The 17,861-nt window shown below is 44.5% G+C and overlaps 2 protein-coding genes across 2 annotated transcripts in view; one reads left to right on the top strand and one right to left on the bottom strand.

The window, feature by feature from the left end:
- Positions 1 to 5,997, top strand: part of eloal (elongin A, like) — a 65,777-nt gene extending 59,780 nt beyond the window's left edge. Inside the window, exon 11 of the mRNA XM_055636152.1 lies at positions 3,462 to 5,997. Within this exon, the coding sequence (XP_055492127.1) occupies positions 3,462 to 3,487 (26 nt within the window). The 3' untranslated portion in view covers positions 3,488 to 5,997. The remainder of the gene's footprint in view (positions 1 to 3,461) is intronic.
- Positions 5,998 to 6,154: 157 nt separating this feature from the next.
- Positions 6,155 to 16,690, bottom strand: LOC129697519 (60S ribosomal protein L11-like). The gene is made up of 6 exons (XM_055636159.1): positions 16,552 to 16,690; positions 13,499 to 13,643; positions 12,562 to 12,668; positions 10,888 to 11,019; positions 7,917 to 8,027; positions 6,155 to 6,228 (listed from the first exon to the last, which is right to left on the bottom strand). The coding sequence occupies exons 1-6, from the start codon at positions 16,555 to 16,557 to the stop codon at positions 6,199 to 6,201; spliced, it is 531 nt and encodes a 176-aa protein (XP_055492134.1). The 5' UTR covers positions 16,558 to 16,690; the 3' UTR covers positions 6,155 to 6,198.
- Positions 16,691 to 17,861: the final 1,171 nt, after the last annotated feature.

The following is a 17,861-nucleotide window of genomic DNA, read 5'->3' as shown; positions in this document are numbered from 1 at the left end:
TGCCTTTCTCTGACCCATATCCCTACATCCCTTTGCTACCCAAATATTTTTTAGTCATAATTGTACCTGCCTCTATCGCCTCCTCTGGCAGCTCGTTCCACATATCCACCACCCTGTGAGAAAATGTTGCCCCTCAAGACCCTTTTAAATTGTTTAACCATGTAATCTGAAAACAAACCACTCTGCACCAGCTTCTGTCTCACCTTAAACCTATACCCTTTAGTTTTAGACTTTCCTACCTTGATGAAAGGACTCTGGCTCTTCACCTCATTTATACCCCTCATGATTTTATAAACCTCTATAAGGTTTAGAAACCCTCAGCCTCCTATACTCCAGAGTAAAAAGATCCAGCCTCTCCCCCGCCGTCCTTATTAGGTCAAACCTTGCAAACAAGTAACATCATCAGAAATATTTGTGCCACCCTTTCCAGTTAGTGACATCCAGAATTGTAGAAGTGTTTAAAAAAGCTTCAGACTGAAGAAGGGTCTCAACCTGAAACATCAGCTATTCCTTTGCTCCATAGATGCTGCCTCACCCGCTGAGTTTCTCCAGCATTTTTGTCTACCTTCCAGAATTGTAGAGTACTCAAATGTGGTCTTACTGTAACATGACCTCCCAATCCCTACCTTGACCGATGATGGCAAGTGTGCCAACTGCCTTCTTCACCATCCTGATCACCTGAATGAATGAATAAATGAATGAATGAATGAATGCATACCTTGTTGTCACATGTGAGAAGTCACAGTGAAATTCTGCAGCGGCATCCTCACTCCACGTGTCCACTCTTGTCCGTCAGTCGGCACCATGTGTCACCACATTTTAAATTTATAAAAGGGTACAAAAAAGACATTTTAAATAATAGAGCAAGACAGCTCACCGAAGTGCCTTGGCCAAACCTCATCCCCTCGAGCAGCATCGCAAGGATTGCCGTTACACTCCAGGAACTGCATACAAATCAGCGGCCAACATCTCCACACTGCAGCAAGCAGCTCTGTATCCCTGTAATTTGCCATGCAAAAGGAATGATTTTCCGCAAGTCTGTGCTCTGGGGATGGATGAGCTCCAGTGTGCTTCAGAAGCTGCAGTGTGTCACTGGGCGTCAATGCTGAATTGTGTTGGAAGTAACTGCAGATGCTGGTTTACACAGAGGACAGATACAAAAAGCTGGAGTAACTCAGCGGGTCAGACAGCATCTCTGGAGAGAAGGAATGGGTGACGTTTCAGGTCGAGACCCTTCAGACCCGACCCAAAACGTCACCTTCCTTCTCTCCAGGGATGCTGACTGACCCGCTGAGTTACCCCAGTATTTTGTCTATCTTCGGTTTAAACCAGCATCTGCAGTTCCTTCCTACACAAACAAGACCTCAGGTTCTTCTTACCAGCCTTTATGTCCAAACATCGGCAGTTTGGCGCCATTATCAAATGCAGGGTTGTAAGAGCTGCCTTCCCACATGTGTGGAGATGGTTATAAGGGATAGGGGTAGAATTAGGCCATTCAATGGACAATAGGTGCAGGAGTAGGCCATTTGGCCCTTCAAGCCAGCACCGCCATTCAATGTGATCATGGCTGATCATCCACAATCAGTACCCCGTTCCTGCCTTCTCCCCATATCCCCTGACTCTGCTATCTTCAAGAGCCCTATCTAGCTCTCTCATGAAAGGATCCAGAGAACCTGCCTCCACCGCCCTCTGAGGCAGAGAATTCCACAGACTCACAACTCTCTGTGTGAAAAAGTGTTTCCTCATCTCCGTTCTAAATGGCTTACTCCTTATTCTTAAACTGTGGCCCCTGGTTCTGCATTCCGCCATCAGCCCAACAAGTCTACGTCACCATTCAATCATGGCTGATCTATCTCTCCCTCCTAACGCCATTCTCCTGCCTTCTCTCCGTAACCTCTGACACCTGTACTAATCAGGCATCTATCTCTGACTTAAAAATGTCCACTGACTTGGCCTGCATAGCCTTCTGTGGCAAATTCCACAGATTCACCACCCTCTGACGAAGAAAATGTCTTGTCCCCTTCCTAAAAGAATGTCCTTTAATACCTCTAGTCCTAGACTCTCCCACGAGTGGAAACATCCTCTCCACATCCACTCTATCCAAACCTTTCACTATTCTGTACGTTTCAATGAGGTCTGCCCTCATTCTTCTAAACTCCAGCGAGTACAGGCCCAGTGCCGACAAACGCTCATCATAGGTTAACCTACGCATTCCTGGGATGGTAATAGCGGGCGAACCTTGCCCAGTTTCCAAGGCACAGCAGAAGCTAGTGTGGGGAGGGGTGAAATCACGTTAGGATTATGTTTTCCACATTGACAATGTTTGCAAACTCCCGGGCTTCACACCTAATGTATTTTCTTGCAGATACTGTGCTCCCAATGCTGTTAATTCAAACACAGTAAACTCTGATAATCCAGCACCATGGCGCTGTGCCGGATGCTAGACAAGTAGATTCTGCAAACCACTGGATGTAATACCCATTAAAACCATGTCAGGGTCAAGAGTTTCTTATTGTCATGTCCAGAAATGGAACAATGGTCTTAATGGTATAATATATTATACATGAATACAGCTAGATGTATGATGTATTAATATCATTATAAATCTACACCAACGTGTAAAAGGTTTTATTTCTTTTTGCGTTATGGTGTAATAAATTGTCCAGTGAACTCGCTGAGATTTAAGGGAGCAGAAAACAAGGGGACATGACTTGAGAATTAAGGGACTGAAGTTTAGGGGTAACATGAGGGGGAACTTCTTTACTCAGAGAGTGGTAGCGGTGTGGAATGAGCTTCCAGTGAAGGTGGTGGAGGCAGGTTCGTTTTTATCATTTAAAAATAAATTGGATAGTTATATGGATGGGAAGGGAATGGAGGGTTATGGTCTGGGCGCAGGTATATGGGACTAGGGGAGATTATGTGTTCGGCACGGACTAGAAGGGTCGAGATGGCCTGTTTCCGTGCTGTAATTGTTATATGGTTAAAACCCACAAGCACTCCAGATCCCAGCCATACATCATGATCACTCTCAGCTCACATTTTGAGTAATGTTGCTGCCTCACAGGACCAGACTCGCGTTCAATCCTGACTATGGGTGCTGTCTGTGTGGTGTTTGCATGTTCTCCATGTGACTGTGTGGGTTTCCTCCGGGTGCTCCGGTTTCCTCCCACATCCCAAAGATGTGCGTGTCTTTGGCCTTTGTAAATCGCCCCTAGTGTGCATGGAAAGTGGGATAACATAGAACTGGTGTGTACGGGTGATCGCTGGTCGGTGTGGACTCAGTGGGCCAATGGGCGCGTGTCCAAGCTGTATCTCTAAACTAAACTGAACGAATGAGCGAGCTTGATGTTGAACCATCAGGATCTCTAAACAGTTGGATGCCATATTCTCTGAGTTTTACAGTAATTAGTTTGGCAAAGTCTGATTGCGTGCTGAAGGTAAATAAATTAATCTTTTTGTAGATACCTCACGTGAAGAGGACACCTGACCTTCCACCGTTGGCACCTTCATTGGTGCTATCCATCCACAGTCCAGACCCATGGCTAGTGCAGCATCCTGGAGAAACTGCTTTCTCCTGACTTCTACTCGTGCTAGGTAAGAACGTGCTATCAATGGCAGGCATCTCTAACATATTCGCAAAGCATGGTGTGGTCATTGGACGAGACACAAAAAGCTGGAGCAACTCAGTGGGACAGACTGCATCTCTATCCTTGTTTTCCAGAGCCACTGTTACTCCAGCATTTGAGTTACTCCAGCATTACACATGTCCCTGTTGAATTGATGTCTCAGCCACCAACAAATCTGCTTCCTATGGTTCAGCTAATCTCATTTTCAAGCTTGTCCATCCCTCTGAATTACAACATTTTAGCCGTGCAAATATATCATAATCCTTCACCAGAGGGTAATTTCCTCATTTCCTGGTCCCTCCATTCATCCCAGTCAATCTCCCTGGAGTCTTCCTACAAAATATCAAATGCTTTTTAGTCGATTATGAAGTGCAAGGGCATACAAATTATTTTTTATTCATGTTATTCCCCCTACTTTCATTTAACAGACTGCGAAGTTTGCATTCCTCTCTTTGAAACATCCTGTACCACCTCATTTCAATTCATGGAAAATCCATCGTCATTGAGTTAATTTTCCCAGTTCCTCCTTTTCTTCTGCTCTTCCTTGCCTATCCTCTTCCCCTTCCTGGTGTCACTGGTCCAAGTTCATATCATTGCTTTCTAAGGTTATTTTACATCTGACTCCACATGAATTTTGCAGCTCTGTGGGATTGATCAACCTCGAGTCCTGAATGCCATGAGGTGGACCCAGTCACACTCAGCATATACCAGGGATCACCCCGACAACCATTCACAGCTCTGTTATCTAAAGTAATCTCATAATCTCAACTGTTTAAATACCTCTGATAATCAGGCTTTTTTTTAAAGTTAAAATGCAATTACATTAAAACAGATTTCAGAATATATTAAATTAGGAATTAACGATGACAAGATATAACATTAAAAAAAATCACTTTACCTACATTTACCTTTTTAATCAGCGGCACAGTAGTTGCTGCCTCAGTATTAGACCCGGGTTTGATCTCGACTACAGGTGCTGTCTATATGGAGTTTGTACGTTCTCCCTGTGACCGGGTGGGATTTCACCGGTTTCCTCCCACTCCAAATACGTACATGTTTGTAGGTTAATTGGCTTCTGTAAATTGTCCAGTGTGTAGGACAGTGCTAGTGTGCTGGTCGGCACGGATTCAGTGGGCCAACTGTATCTCTAAACTAAAACCTAATCAAGATCAGGACTATGGATAAGGTTAAGCCTGAGGGGCCAGATGCAAAGTTTATCCTGTCGCTCAGGCTCAGCACCCAGTGTTTCACAGCTGGACTCAGTGGTGGAATAAGAGTTCAAACTTGATATTGCATGACCTGCTCATCTCTGGCCTCTGCTCTTCATTGAGCATTAGTCAGAATTTGCCTTGGTGTTTTGATAGTTTATGCAGGCCTGAGCAACCCCTCCATCCCATGCTCACCATTGCCCTGCAGTTCCCCTGCCTCCAACCGCACAGAGTAATTAATGAACCCCCAGCATGTCCAGGCTATGGAGGAAACTGGACCACCTGGGGACACCCATGCGATCACATGGAGAATGTGCAAACTCCACATAGACAGCAGCTGAGTTCAGGATTGATCCCGGGTCACTGCAGCAGCGAGGAAGCAGTCCTGGCTGCTGTGTCACAAGAACAATGTCAGTGCATTAGTCGTTACTTGATCAATTTGCACTGGCCATTATCACATTGAAGTGGGTTCCTCCTGGTTAATGCCGGCTGCCATCATGGCCCTGCAAGGCAGCACAGCAGGTAGAGCTGCTGCCTCACAACACCAGACACCCAAATTCAATCTTGGCCTCGGGTGCTGTCTATGTGGAGTTTGCACATTCTTCCTGCAACCACTTGGTGCTCAGGGGGGGGGACTCCATTGAAACTTACTGAATAGTGAAAGGCCTGAATATAGTGGATGTGGAGAGGATGTTTCCACTAGTGGGAGAGTCTGGGACTGGCGGTCATAGCCTCAGAATTAAAGGACGTTCCTTTAGGAAGATGCGGTGGAATTTCTTTAGTCAGAGGGTGGTGAATCTGTGGAATTCATTGCCACAGAAGGCTGTGGAGGTCGTCAATCGATATTTTGAAGGCAGAGATAGATAGATTCTTGATTAGTACGGATGTCAGAGATTATGGGGAGAAGGCAGAAGAATGGGGTTAGGAGGGAGAGATCAGCCATGATTAAATGGCAGGGTGCATTTGATGGGCCGAATGGCCTAATACTGCTCCTATCACTTATGAACTCCCACATCCCAGACGTTCAGGTTTGTAGGCTAATTGTTCTCTGTTAATTGACTATAGTGTTTAGGTAGTGAAAAGTAGGGCGAGTGATGGTCAGCACGTACTCGGTGGGCCGAAGGGCCAGTTTTCATGCTGTTTCATCGATTAAAGTAACCAGAACTCCAGCATAACATAACGTTCGTTAACATTGTCCTATCTGGGACACATAACAATAAACTCTTCACTTGACTTGACTCAAGATTGTGCTTCCTGACCCAACATGTTGCAGTTTTAACCAGTGATGTATCAACTTAAAAAAGGCAAAGACATCAATAGTACGGTTAGTTTGTCTTTATTGCATGTATCACATGGTCTTCAAATTACTTTCCAGGAAGAAGGATGCCGTCATACTGGAAGACAAAAGAAACAAGTATTAGTAAAACATAATGTGTAAAAAGGAACTGCAGATGCTGGTTTAAACCAAAGATAAGACACAATAAGCTGGAGTAACTCAGCGGGACAGGCAGCATCTCTGGAAAGAAGAAATGGGTGACGTTTCGGGTCAAGACCCTTCTTCAGACTGGTTAGGGATAAGGGAAACGAGAGATATAGGCAGTGATGTGGAGAGATAAAGAACAATGAATAAAAGATATGCAAAAAAGTAACAATGATAAAGGAAATAGGCCATTGTTAGCTGTTGCTAGGGTGAAAATGAGAAGCTAGTGCGACTTGGGTGGGGGTGGGGGGTATAGATAGAGAGGGAATGCCAGGGTACCTGAAGTGAGAGAAATCAATATTCATATCACTGGGCTGTAAGCAAAATATGAGATGCTGTTCCTCCAATTTGCAGTCAGGCATGCATCTGTATGCATCCTCAATACTGGCTGGAATACACGGCAGCATTTCTGTGGAATGGGTTTTGGGATTGAGTTCTTTGATCAGAACCCAGACCTGAGACATTAACCATTTTCCTTTCCAAACATGCCGTCTGAACATTGCCGCGGACTTATATTTCCTTCGGACTGCTAATGTTTTGATTCTCAACAAATGGACCCTCATCTAACCTCCAAAATACCAAAGTTAAGTTCTAAGTTTCTTGACGTCCTCTGAGGGAGGGCTATATGTATGTATTTATGTATGTACTTAATCTATGAACCAATGTTGTATAACGTTAGTACCTCCACCAATGTAAAGCACTTTGGTCAACGAGAGTTGTTTTTTTAAATGTGCTATAGAAATAAAAGTGACTTGACTTGACTTGACTAAGGGGCTATGCATAATTTAGAAGTTTAATTACTTAGAGATGGAATTTTCAAAGATAGACGTTTTCCGACTCTATTTTGAAAGCTCCAGATGAAATTGGTCACCACCCCCCCCCCAGATCAATTAATTGTAATAACCATCAAATATTTTTTAGACAGCGCTGGAATACAGCTTGCATTTAGCTAATATCATCAAATAGTGAATGCCAGTTTGTACCCACTCTCCTCCCAAGCCTCTGAAGCAAAGAGGAAAATTGGGACTAGTCTGGCAAATCCCTCACAATCAGTGAAGTGAGAGTGGGTCAAGCGCCTCTTCCTTTCTTCTTCCCCCCCCCACATCAGTCTGAAGAAGGGCCTCGACCCGAAACGTCACCTATTCCTTACCCACCTATAGGGTTTAGAAGGATATGGGACTAGCACAGACAAATGGTACTAGCCCAGAAATGACAACTTGGTTGGCACAGACGTTAGGTAGAAGGGCCTGTTTCCATGCTGTATGGCTCAGATTCCAAGAGAGCCTATACAGCAAGAACAATTTACAATGGTCTATTCAACTACCAATCCACACGTCTTTTTGGAAACAACCATGGGTCCCATGCCATCACAGATGTTGACACTGATGTTGTTTGTCTTTTGCACAAAAGTCCGCGAGCATTGCCACTTTCATTTCACTGCACATTTCGTATGTGTATGTGACAAATAAACTTGACTTGACTTGACTTTTGTAATAAGTCTTTATGTATATTTGATGAGCTCCAAATTTATCATATCCTCAAGAATTATTGTGTTTACTTAAAACTAACGTGGAATGATACATTCAATTCAGTGTTGCTTACTTTCTGTTGAAACCACCTCATCGATTCTTCCTTGGAAATTTTATGCTTTGAGCCAATGCGTCCTCTTTTGACCTTCTTATCAGAAATGCTGAAACCAGGTCGCCCCATGACCTACAAGTGAGAAAAAACAGCACAGGCAAGATCCATCAGTACGTGGCGAGTTGCATTCCTCTTTGCAACCCATCAGTAATTATGCCCTTCGCCAATCGATACATCTCATCGATTATCCTACATGTATTATGAGAACATGCACGTGCCAACTCAACCTGCTCCCATCTTTGATTACACTAACATCTCATTTCAGAGTCCTGCTTAAGGGTGGACATTCCCTACACTTGCAGGTGCTGCCTGCGCTGAGGTGTTCCTTGTTTTGATACTCCAGGCACCAACATTTGCAATCTCTTGTGTCTTCACCTAATTTTCTTTGTCCTTTTATGGCTCAATTTTTTCTTCCATGTTCAACCACACATGGAAAAGGACAACATACAATCCCATCGTGAATGTGAATAATACTGGAAGAATAATATGGACAGTTTTTGTCTCTTACTCTTATTTTTGGGAGAAAAAAAACTGCAAATGAATACTATTAACGGATTTGTGCAACAATTCTGGCCTCCATCACTAGACCATTCATTACAAATATTCCCTTGTACTGAAATAGGTAGTTATGTTGATTTTCTGTGTTTAAAATTGTTCAGAAATAACTTGATGAATGAACACTGGGTATTAAATCAAACCCAGGCTTTTATTTCATGGCAATTGTAGCCAGTTGAACTATGGTACTATTATAATGCAGTCAGATCCTAAGGAAAGCAATCATCTGTGCAACAGTTGTTCGTTAATTGCTGTAACATGCAATTGGCAATACTATAAAACTGTTGCACTGCTGTAATTGTTTTAACTTGAGAAAGACAGGAGCCAATGTCCAAACCATGGTATGCAGACAATTTCTCCAAACAGTATCTCTAAATTAAATTATAAAAATATGACAGAAAGGGAAAACATGCTATCAGATATATAGATAGCTCAAAATGCATATGGTAAATCCACCCATCAATGTGAAAATTAGCCTAAGTAGGTTGTGTCCACAAGCAGGATAGATCCAACTCAGCCAATTACTGCTCCATGAATCTATCTCCATCAACTGTGGAGTGATAGAAGGGAAGATTAATAGTGCTCACTGGAGCTCACGTTAGGTCCTATCCAATCCACTCATCTCCTGGCCTGAACTCCACAAGTGAAGTGAGAGTAACTCCCCTTGACATCAAGTTCGGCAGCAAGGAGATGTACCTAAGGGAATGGAATTGGTGAGAAACCATCTGCTGGTTAGACTCAACCTGGCACAAAGGAATATGTTTATGGTGGTTGAAGGTCAACCATCTCAGCCAACGCACCTCTCCAGAAGTTAGATTTTTGAGTATTGTGCTCAGTTCTGGGCACCATGTTATAGGAAAGATGTCAAGCTGAAAATGGCGCAGAGAAGATTTACAAAGATGTTGTCAGTACTTGAGGTCCTGAGCTATAAGGAGAAGTTAAGCAGGCTAGGACTCTATTCCATGGAGCACATAAGGATGAGGGGCAATCTTATAGAGGTGCACTCACAAGAGGAATAGATCAGTTAGACGCACAGAGCCTCTTGCCCAGAGTAGGCAAATCGAGAACCAGAGGACATAGGTTTAAGGTGAGGAGGAAAGATTTAATAGAAACCTGAGGGGCAACTGTTTCACACAAAGGATGATAGGTGTATGGAACGAGCTGCCGGAGGAGGTAGTTGAGTAGTAGAGATAGGGACTATCCCAATGTTTTAGAAACATTTAGACAGGTACATGACATAGGATAGGACAGGTTTAGAGGGATATGGGCCAAACGCAGGGAGATGGGACTAGTATAGGTGGGACATGTTGGCCGGTGTGGGCAAGTTGAGCCAAAGGGCCCGTTTCCACGCTGTATCACTCTATCACCCTATATTACTCGGGGTAGTGCCCTGGACCTAACCATCCGCAGCTACTTCCTTTAATCTTAAGTCAGAAGCAGAAATATCCACTGTTGAGTCCGCATTGTTCAACACAATCTGCCTTTCCACAGATAATGATCCTGTCCACCACCAAATGCAGCAAGACACAGACAATACCCAGGGCAAGGGCTAATAAGTGGCAAGTAATTTTGACATCAGGTGCCAGACAATACAACCAGAGGAAATACAACTGTAACCCAGTACAATGAACGGCAATAAAGGTTAGATCCTCTATTATCAATTTTCTGGGGGTTACCATTGACCAGAAACTAAGCTGGAGTTGCCATAAACGTAACATGACTATGAGAGCAAGTCAGAGGCTGGGAATAATGCAGCTAGTAATTTACATCTTAACTTTCCCATATCTAGTCCACCTCTGCAAGGCTCAAGTCAGGAGTGTGATGGCATATCTCTAACAGCGTGGATAAATGCAGCTTCAACAACACTTGGGAAGCTCGGCCCAACACAATACATAGAAACCGGCTTAACAGGCACCCCATCCACAACCACACACTCCACCACTGACACAAAGCAGCGGCAGTTTGTACCACCTGCAAGACACACTGCAGCAGCTCACCAAGACTTCTTGGACAGCAGTTTGCAAATCCATGACCTGTATCAGCTAGAAGGACATGGGCAGCAAAAGTATGGGAACACGACCACTTGGAATGTGTCCTCCAAGCCACACACCACCCAAATCCGGAATTAATCGCCTTTCCTTCATCGTTAAAACCCTGAGATTCTGGCCTTAACAGCATTGTGGATGCACCCATGCCTCAACTGCGGCAGCTGACAAAGGCAACTCACCACCTTCTACTCGAGGGCAACTAAACACTGGCTCGTTCTGCAAAGTCCAAATCCCTTTGTCATCTTACAGTAAAATGGTGGTATTGGTAATGATTGATTATTCTCACATGTACTGAGACAGCAAAAAGATTACAAATCACATTCACTTACCACGTAGAAATCCAAACCATAAATTCCAATGCTGGGATCATATTTAATGCCCAGATCGATGTGCTCCTGGATTCCAAAGCCAAAGTTCCCAGTGTTACAGAAGTTGCTCTTCCTCAATTCATACTCCCGAACCTAAACAAAAACACAGGAATATGGTAATAAATCACAACATGCCCAGAATATCTCCCTGATGGTAACATTCCAAAAGGTCAGAGCATTGATGGCAGACACAAAATGCTGAAGCAACTCAGCTTCTCTGAAGATCAAGGATGGGTGATGTTTTGGGTCGGGAAATTTCTATTGTTGTTTTGCATATTGTTGGCCCATTCAGGTGCAAATGATAAATAAATGCTCTAGGAACTTCAGATCAGCATTTAGACACAAGAATGAGCAATATGACCTTTTTTTGGGGAAGTTCATATCAGACTAACAGCAGACATATCAGGGGTAAAACATAACAAAATAAATAACAGGCAGAATGTGAAGGAAGGAACTACAGGTGCTGAAGATAAGCACAAAGTTGCAGAGTAACTGCGGATCAGGCAGCATCTCTGGAGAAAAAGGATGAGTGACATTAGAAACATCACCAATCCCTTTTCTCCAGAGATGCTTCCTGACCCACTGAGTTACTCCAGCACAGGATGCAACTTCAACATTCAAATAGTAGGTGCTTGCCATTTAGCCCTTTGCACCCATTCACTATCAATCAGCAAGATCATGACTAATCTGTTTCCTCAGCACTTCATCAAGCTCTCACAAAAAAAGGTTATTAAACAAAACGTGTACATTCCAGTTTGCTGAGGAATCGCGCCTGCAGCTTGTTAACAGACCAACAAAATCTGATGTCTAGTCTCATAGCATCAGCATGTTGGCAAATCAGAAGATTGTTTTGCTCAACAGCTTGGGCTAATAGCTGCCACACCAAGCGAGTTGACACTGTCTTTAACTCTGCAATGTGGGTCATCACAGGGACGCTGAAATCAACACCTTTGCAGTGTCTCCCTGTCCTCGCCCATAACGCCCCTCCCAGCATACAAAGGGAGAGGATGTTGAAAGATTGGTGCACCATCGAGGCTAACCCTGACCTTCCCTTCCATCATGACTTGAACAATCTGTCCAAGATGCGCCTGAATGCCCGCAAACCCTTCTGGTCTTCAGTTAAATCCCTGGAAGACTGACTCCACAACTGAGTGGCGCAGAGACTGGAAAGATGCCAACACCAACAACAGAGAGGTCATCACAGACCCCACAGTGAAACCACCGAGTTTTGACCTCCGTCACAAGCAATGGATAACTCTGAACAGAATCCACACCCTCCATGCAAGAACAGCCCATCACCTGCATAAGTGGGGGATGACAGACAGCCCTGCTTGCGACTGCAGACACCCAGACCAGACCATCCCACACATCCTGAATGACTGCTCATTGAGGCTTTTCCCTGGGGGCATCAAAGCCATCCACCCAGTAACTTTTCCCTGTAACAGATGCTGTCCTGGCCTGGATGTCTACCCTTGATCTACAACTTTAGGCTGTGCACACCATATATGCAAGAAGAAGACTGCATTAAAAATAATACAACCTATTAAATTTAGGATTTACCGTTTCCAGCGATTGTACTATACGGTCACTTTTAAGTCAAACTGGCTTTTAAATATATCACCATAAATGGCTCACCTTCAGACCCTTCTCTAAGATTTCTTCAGCTTTGGCCCCTCGAATTGTGCAATGAACAGCAATCTTCTCATTTCTCCGAATGCCAAAGGACCGCACCGTATAGCGAGCTGTTGGAGAAACAAGCACGTTGGTTATCTGTTTACTTATCAAAGTGCTCAGAGTTTACCCTGTCCAAAACATGTCTTACTGAATTCAATGTCAATGATCAAAGAACACTAGACTTGGGTAAAACAAGAAATGGTTGAAATAACCTGAAATCCCGATGAGATGAACAAAATACCACCTCACCCTCGTACAAATCTATAACCGAATATCAGGTGAGAATTGCTTCATTTTAAGCTTGATATATTTATTAACACAGGGAATTCCAAAATTCAAATAGTTATATTGTCTGAAAGTTATTCATTGGCCAAAGATGAAGTTAAATGTTGACCCAATTTCTCAGCTTTCTAGCCATTGCTGTACAACCATTCTCTTTGAATGGTCATCCAACAGAATCTGAAGAGTCTCCCGGGCCTTCTCCATTATCAGAGTAAGGCCCCGCGCAAATTGTAGGAACAGCACTTCATATTTCACTTGGGTAGCTTACACCCCAGCGGTATGAACATTGACTTATCTAACTTCAAGTAGCCCTTGCTTTCCCTCTCTCTCCATCCCCTCCCCCTTCCCAGTCTTACTGTCTCCGACTACATTTTATCTCTGTACAACCCACTCCCGACATCAGTCTGAAGAAGGGCCTCGACCCAAAACGTCACCCATTCCTTCTCTCCAGGGATGCTGCCTGTCCCGCTGAGTTACTCCAGCATTTTGTGTCTACCTCCGGGTATTACCATTGTGTAACTTCAATCTGAACTCAGGGGCAGAGACGCGGGTGTTGCAACCTCCCGTTTAACACACCTAATACAGATGGACAACTCGATCAGCCAAGCATACAAACCTTTTGAAAACACTGGGGTCTGGCCAGTGAGTTGCTCCAGCACTTTAGCAGCTCTGGTGAGTCTGTCACCACTTTCACCTACACAGATGTTCAGACATAGTTTCCTAATGCGGAGCTCACGCATAGGGTTTTCCTTCTTCTCGCCCTAAAACAACACACATTTAAGATTTTAGTATATTGCATCGTTCCTTTAATCCAGGATAAAACCAACTACTTAATAAAAATAAAAACCCTGTAACTATATTACCCAAATAGATGCAACAAACCCATGCTTCCTTACAACAAAGATGGAAACTCTTGAATAGAACGTTCTTGCCAAGACTTCAGGCATTCCAAAAGTACCAGTTGTATACAAAACTATATAGTGAAATAGAGGATTGGAGATACATTCTGGTTTATAATATAGATGTGTAAAAAAAGACACGTGTAAAAAAAGACACGTAGAAACTTACAAATCAATGATCTAGGTAAAAAACATTCAATTACAAAGAAATAGTTTCAGAAATATATCTGAAAGTGACAGCAACAACAAAAATGAAATTAGCAACATGTTAATGTGTGTTGAACGGGCAGAACCATCCTTGCTCAAATTGTGGTGGGATCACCAAGGTCCACACGTGGAAACAAAATACTTCCTGAGTACAGCATCAGATTGCTCTGCATTACCTCAAATCCTGAGGTGGCAGAAAATCTCTGCATTTAGCCAATAACATTATTACAAAATTAAGCATTTCTTGCCATCTAGTGCTTGAAAACTGGGCCCAAAATCATTGCACTCTGGAACCTTAAAGATACCCAAGATGGTCACTTCATAAAAAAAAAAAGCCCAACATTAAATAATAGTGATCTTTTTTTTAAAAACACCTGAAAATTTCACTTCCTTTTCTGAGGGTACAAAGGGTAATAAGGGAGTATACAATTAACAGAATATTCACTTCCTAACCTATATTACATTCCTTGAAACTATTTGTCTGCGATCTGCAGAATTGGCCAGGAGTGGTGGTGGTGGAGGAAGATATGTGGTGGTGGAGGAAGATCGTGGCATTTAAGAGGCTTTTACATGGGCACATGAATATGCAAGAAATGGAGGGTTTTAGATCTTGTGCAGGTCGGTGATTTTAGTTTATCTAGTCATCATGCTCAGCATGGACCTTCTGGAACGAAGAGCCTGTCCCTGTGTTGCAGCTCAGATTGACAAATGGCAAGTAAATTTGACAGAACAAACTACCACATGCTACCTTGTCACAAGTGACTACCTTGTCTTTGAGCTGCATGCACCTCTAGCTTACAACAAAGGCTAGTGATCAAATCCATGGATACATCCACCCCATTATGAGCTAGATGTAAGGATTGAACTAAATCCTCTGGTCACATTATTCAGCTTTACGACACGCAAGCAGACATTTCGGCCCAAATCATTCATGCCTACCAGAGTGCCTATTTGAGTTAATTTGATTTGCCCAAGTTTGGCCAGTATCCTAGACCCTGACTATGCATGTACCTGTCAAAAACAAAGTGATGAAGAACATGGACAGGCAACATTTCCGCCCGATTTATCCCAACTGCAAAAGGTAATCTGTCTATTTCCCTCCACATATGCTGCCTGACTTGTTTCTCTCGATTCTCTTCCCGATTTTAATTCTCTTTCCGAATAACCAAAACCACCAGCTAACAAAAAGAAACTGAAGTTAAGATTTAGGATCTCTGACTAGGAACTCTGCACAACTATAAATATGTGCAGGAAGGAACTGCAGATGCTGGTTCACAAGGAAGATAAGCACAAAGTGTTGGAGTATAGAAGTTGGGATGTCATGTTGCAGTTGTAAAGGACGTTGGCGAGGCCGCATTTAGAGCATTGTGTTCAGTTCTGGGCACCATGCTATAGGAAAGATGTTGTCAAGCTGGGAAGGGTAGAGATTTACAAGGCTATTGCCAGGACTAGAGGGTCTGAGCTATAGGGAGAGGTTGAGTAGGCTGGGACTCTATTCCTTGGGGTGCAGGAGGATGAGGGGTGATCTCATAGAGCTGTATAAAATCATGAGAGGAATAGATCGGGTAGACACAATCTCTTGCCCAGAGTAGGTGAATGAAGGACTCGAGGACATAGGTTTAAGGTGAAGTGGAAAAGGTTTAATAGGAATCTGAGGAGTAACCTTTTCACACAAAGGGTGGTGGGAGTATGGAACAAGCTGCTTAAGAAGGTAGTTGAGGCTGGGACTACGCCAACGTTTAAGAAACAATTAGACAGGTACATGGATAGGACCGGTTTGGAGGGATATAGCAGGCAGGTGGGCCATGTTGGCCAGTGTGGGCAAGTTAGGCCGAAGGGCCTGTTTCCACATTGTACCACTCTGACTCCATAACTCAGCGGGTCAGGCAGCGTCTATGGAAAAAGGAATAGGTGATGTTTCTTCTTCTTGGTTTCCTGGTCCTCCAAAATATTCCAAATGGAATTTAAACTGGAGGTGGAGAAAGGTCTCCATCCTGAAACGTCACCCGTCTTCTTTCTCCAGAGATGCTGCCTGACCTGCTCAGTTACTCCAGCTATTTGTGTCAATCTTCAGTGCACAACTATACACATGTCAGGTCTATTATTTAATGAATTAACTGCTCTTGTATCTTTTATATTTAGCATTTTCATGTTGCATTGCTCCAGGTGTTTGATCATCTGCAACCTCCTGCTTCTCCACCCCTGCCCAGCCTCTGCTAGCAACTCAGGCGCCCCTGTCCTGTCACTGTCACTGTCCTGCTGGGTCAGTGCTGCGCTGCGGCCTCAGCTCCAGTGAGGGAGTGAGGGAGGGAGGGAGAGGAGGGAGGGAGGGTGAGGAGCCGCGTTACCCCGCAGACCAGGGGCCTGGAGGCCGGTACATCCTCGGTGTAAGTTATATGGAGGCTGCATCCCCGGCCCCACCGCTCCAGGGCCTCGGGTCCCCCTCCCACCCGATCCACACGCATCGCCCGCATCCCCGGCCCCGCCATGAGCGCCGCGGGACAGCGGGGTGGGCGGATGGCGCCGGATTGAGCGGGTCCAGAGCCGCCGCCATTACACTCACCGCCATCACCGCCGCCACCCCGGCCAAAGGACGAGGGGCATGCCGGGAGCCGCCCACCACGCCGCCGTCCCGTCGCTGCCGCCAATCGCAGGCCTGTTGCCAGGCGGCGGTAACCAATCGCAAATAGAGACCCTGCGCAAAGCCGGCCAATCACAGGTCTGTTGCCAGGCGGCGATAACCAATCGCAAACAGAGACCCTGCGCAAAGCCGGCCAATCACAGGCATGTTGCCAGGCGGCGATAACCAATCGCAAACAGAGACCCTGCGCAAAGCCGGCCAATCACAGGCATGTTGCCAGGCGGCGATAACCAATCGCAAAATAGAGACCCTGCTCACAACCGGCCAATCACAGGTCTGTTGCCAGGCGGCGATAACCAATCGCAAATTAGATACCCTGCTCACAGCCGGCCAATCACAGGTCTGTTGCCAGGCGGCGATAACCAATCGCAACCGGTTTTCTGATCCTCCCCGCCAATTGTAGCCCAGCTGTTATCAGGCAACTGAACCATCCGAGCACAAAGCAGTACTGAACAAAGATCCTAGAACCGAGGATGATCCTGCTATAGGATCTTTGGTCCTGAATACTATAGGGAGCTTTCACGGCAGTCGGGTCACGACCCATGACCCATGACCCGTGCTGTTGCTACGCTACGCCAACTGGAGTACACGCGATGAACTGCAGGTAGACACTGACCATTGTTTCCAGCGTAGCGAGCCCGTTAAAACCCCGCCGAAATGGTCAATGTTTGCGCTGTAAATAATTATGGAAATCGGGATAAGCGTGTGAGACATTTAGCCTACTTCAGAATTCCAAAAGTGAGGAGAAATGACGGTAGATAGAAGTGAGAGCTGAAGGGACAACAACAGACAGAGTGCTTGGCGAACATTGGCCGTTTGCTCACTGCATTTCATCAACTAAGGCATTGTTTGTGTTTTTCTTGATTCCTTTGGCATCTATAAAGTTTCAGAAGTGGTAAATCTGGCTGTAAAGTTTTTTAAATCGCCCATGGTTTTTACATGCAAAATGAAAACGCATCTGAAGAAAAATTTGCAGCCAGATTTATCACTTCTGAGACTTTTTAGAAACCAAAGGAATCAAGAAAAACCACAAATAATGCCTTACTGTTGATGAAATGCAGTGAGCAAACGCGATAATTCCCAATATTTTCAATTCCGATATCTGCACAGCCAATGTTTACCAAGCACTTTAGCTGCTGTTGTCCCTTCAGCTCACGGTTCTCTTTACCTTCATTTCGCTTCACATTTGGAATTCTGAAGTTGGGTACATGTCTCTAACACTTACCCCGACT

This window comes from Leucoraja erinacea, chromosome 5 (genome assembly GCF_028641065.1).
Source record: "Leucoraja erinacea ecotype New England chromosome 5, Leri_hhj_1, whole genome shotgun sequence".
Taxonomy (NCBI): Eukaryota; Metazoa; Chordata; class Chondrichthyes; order Rajiformes; family Rajidae; genus Leucoraja; species Leucoraja erinaceus.
Note: the sequence above shows the minus strand (reverse complement) of the source record. Positions and strands in the feature narration are given on the sequence as shown.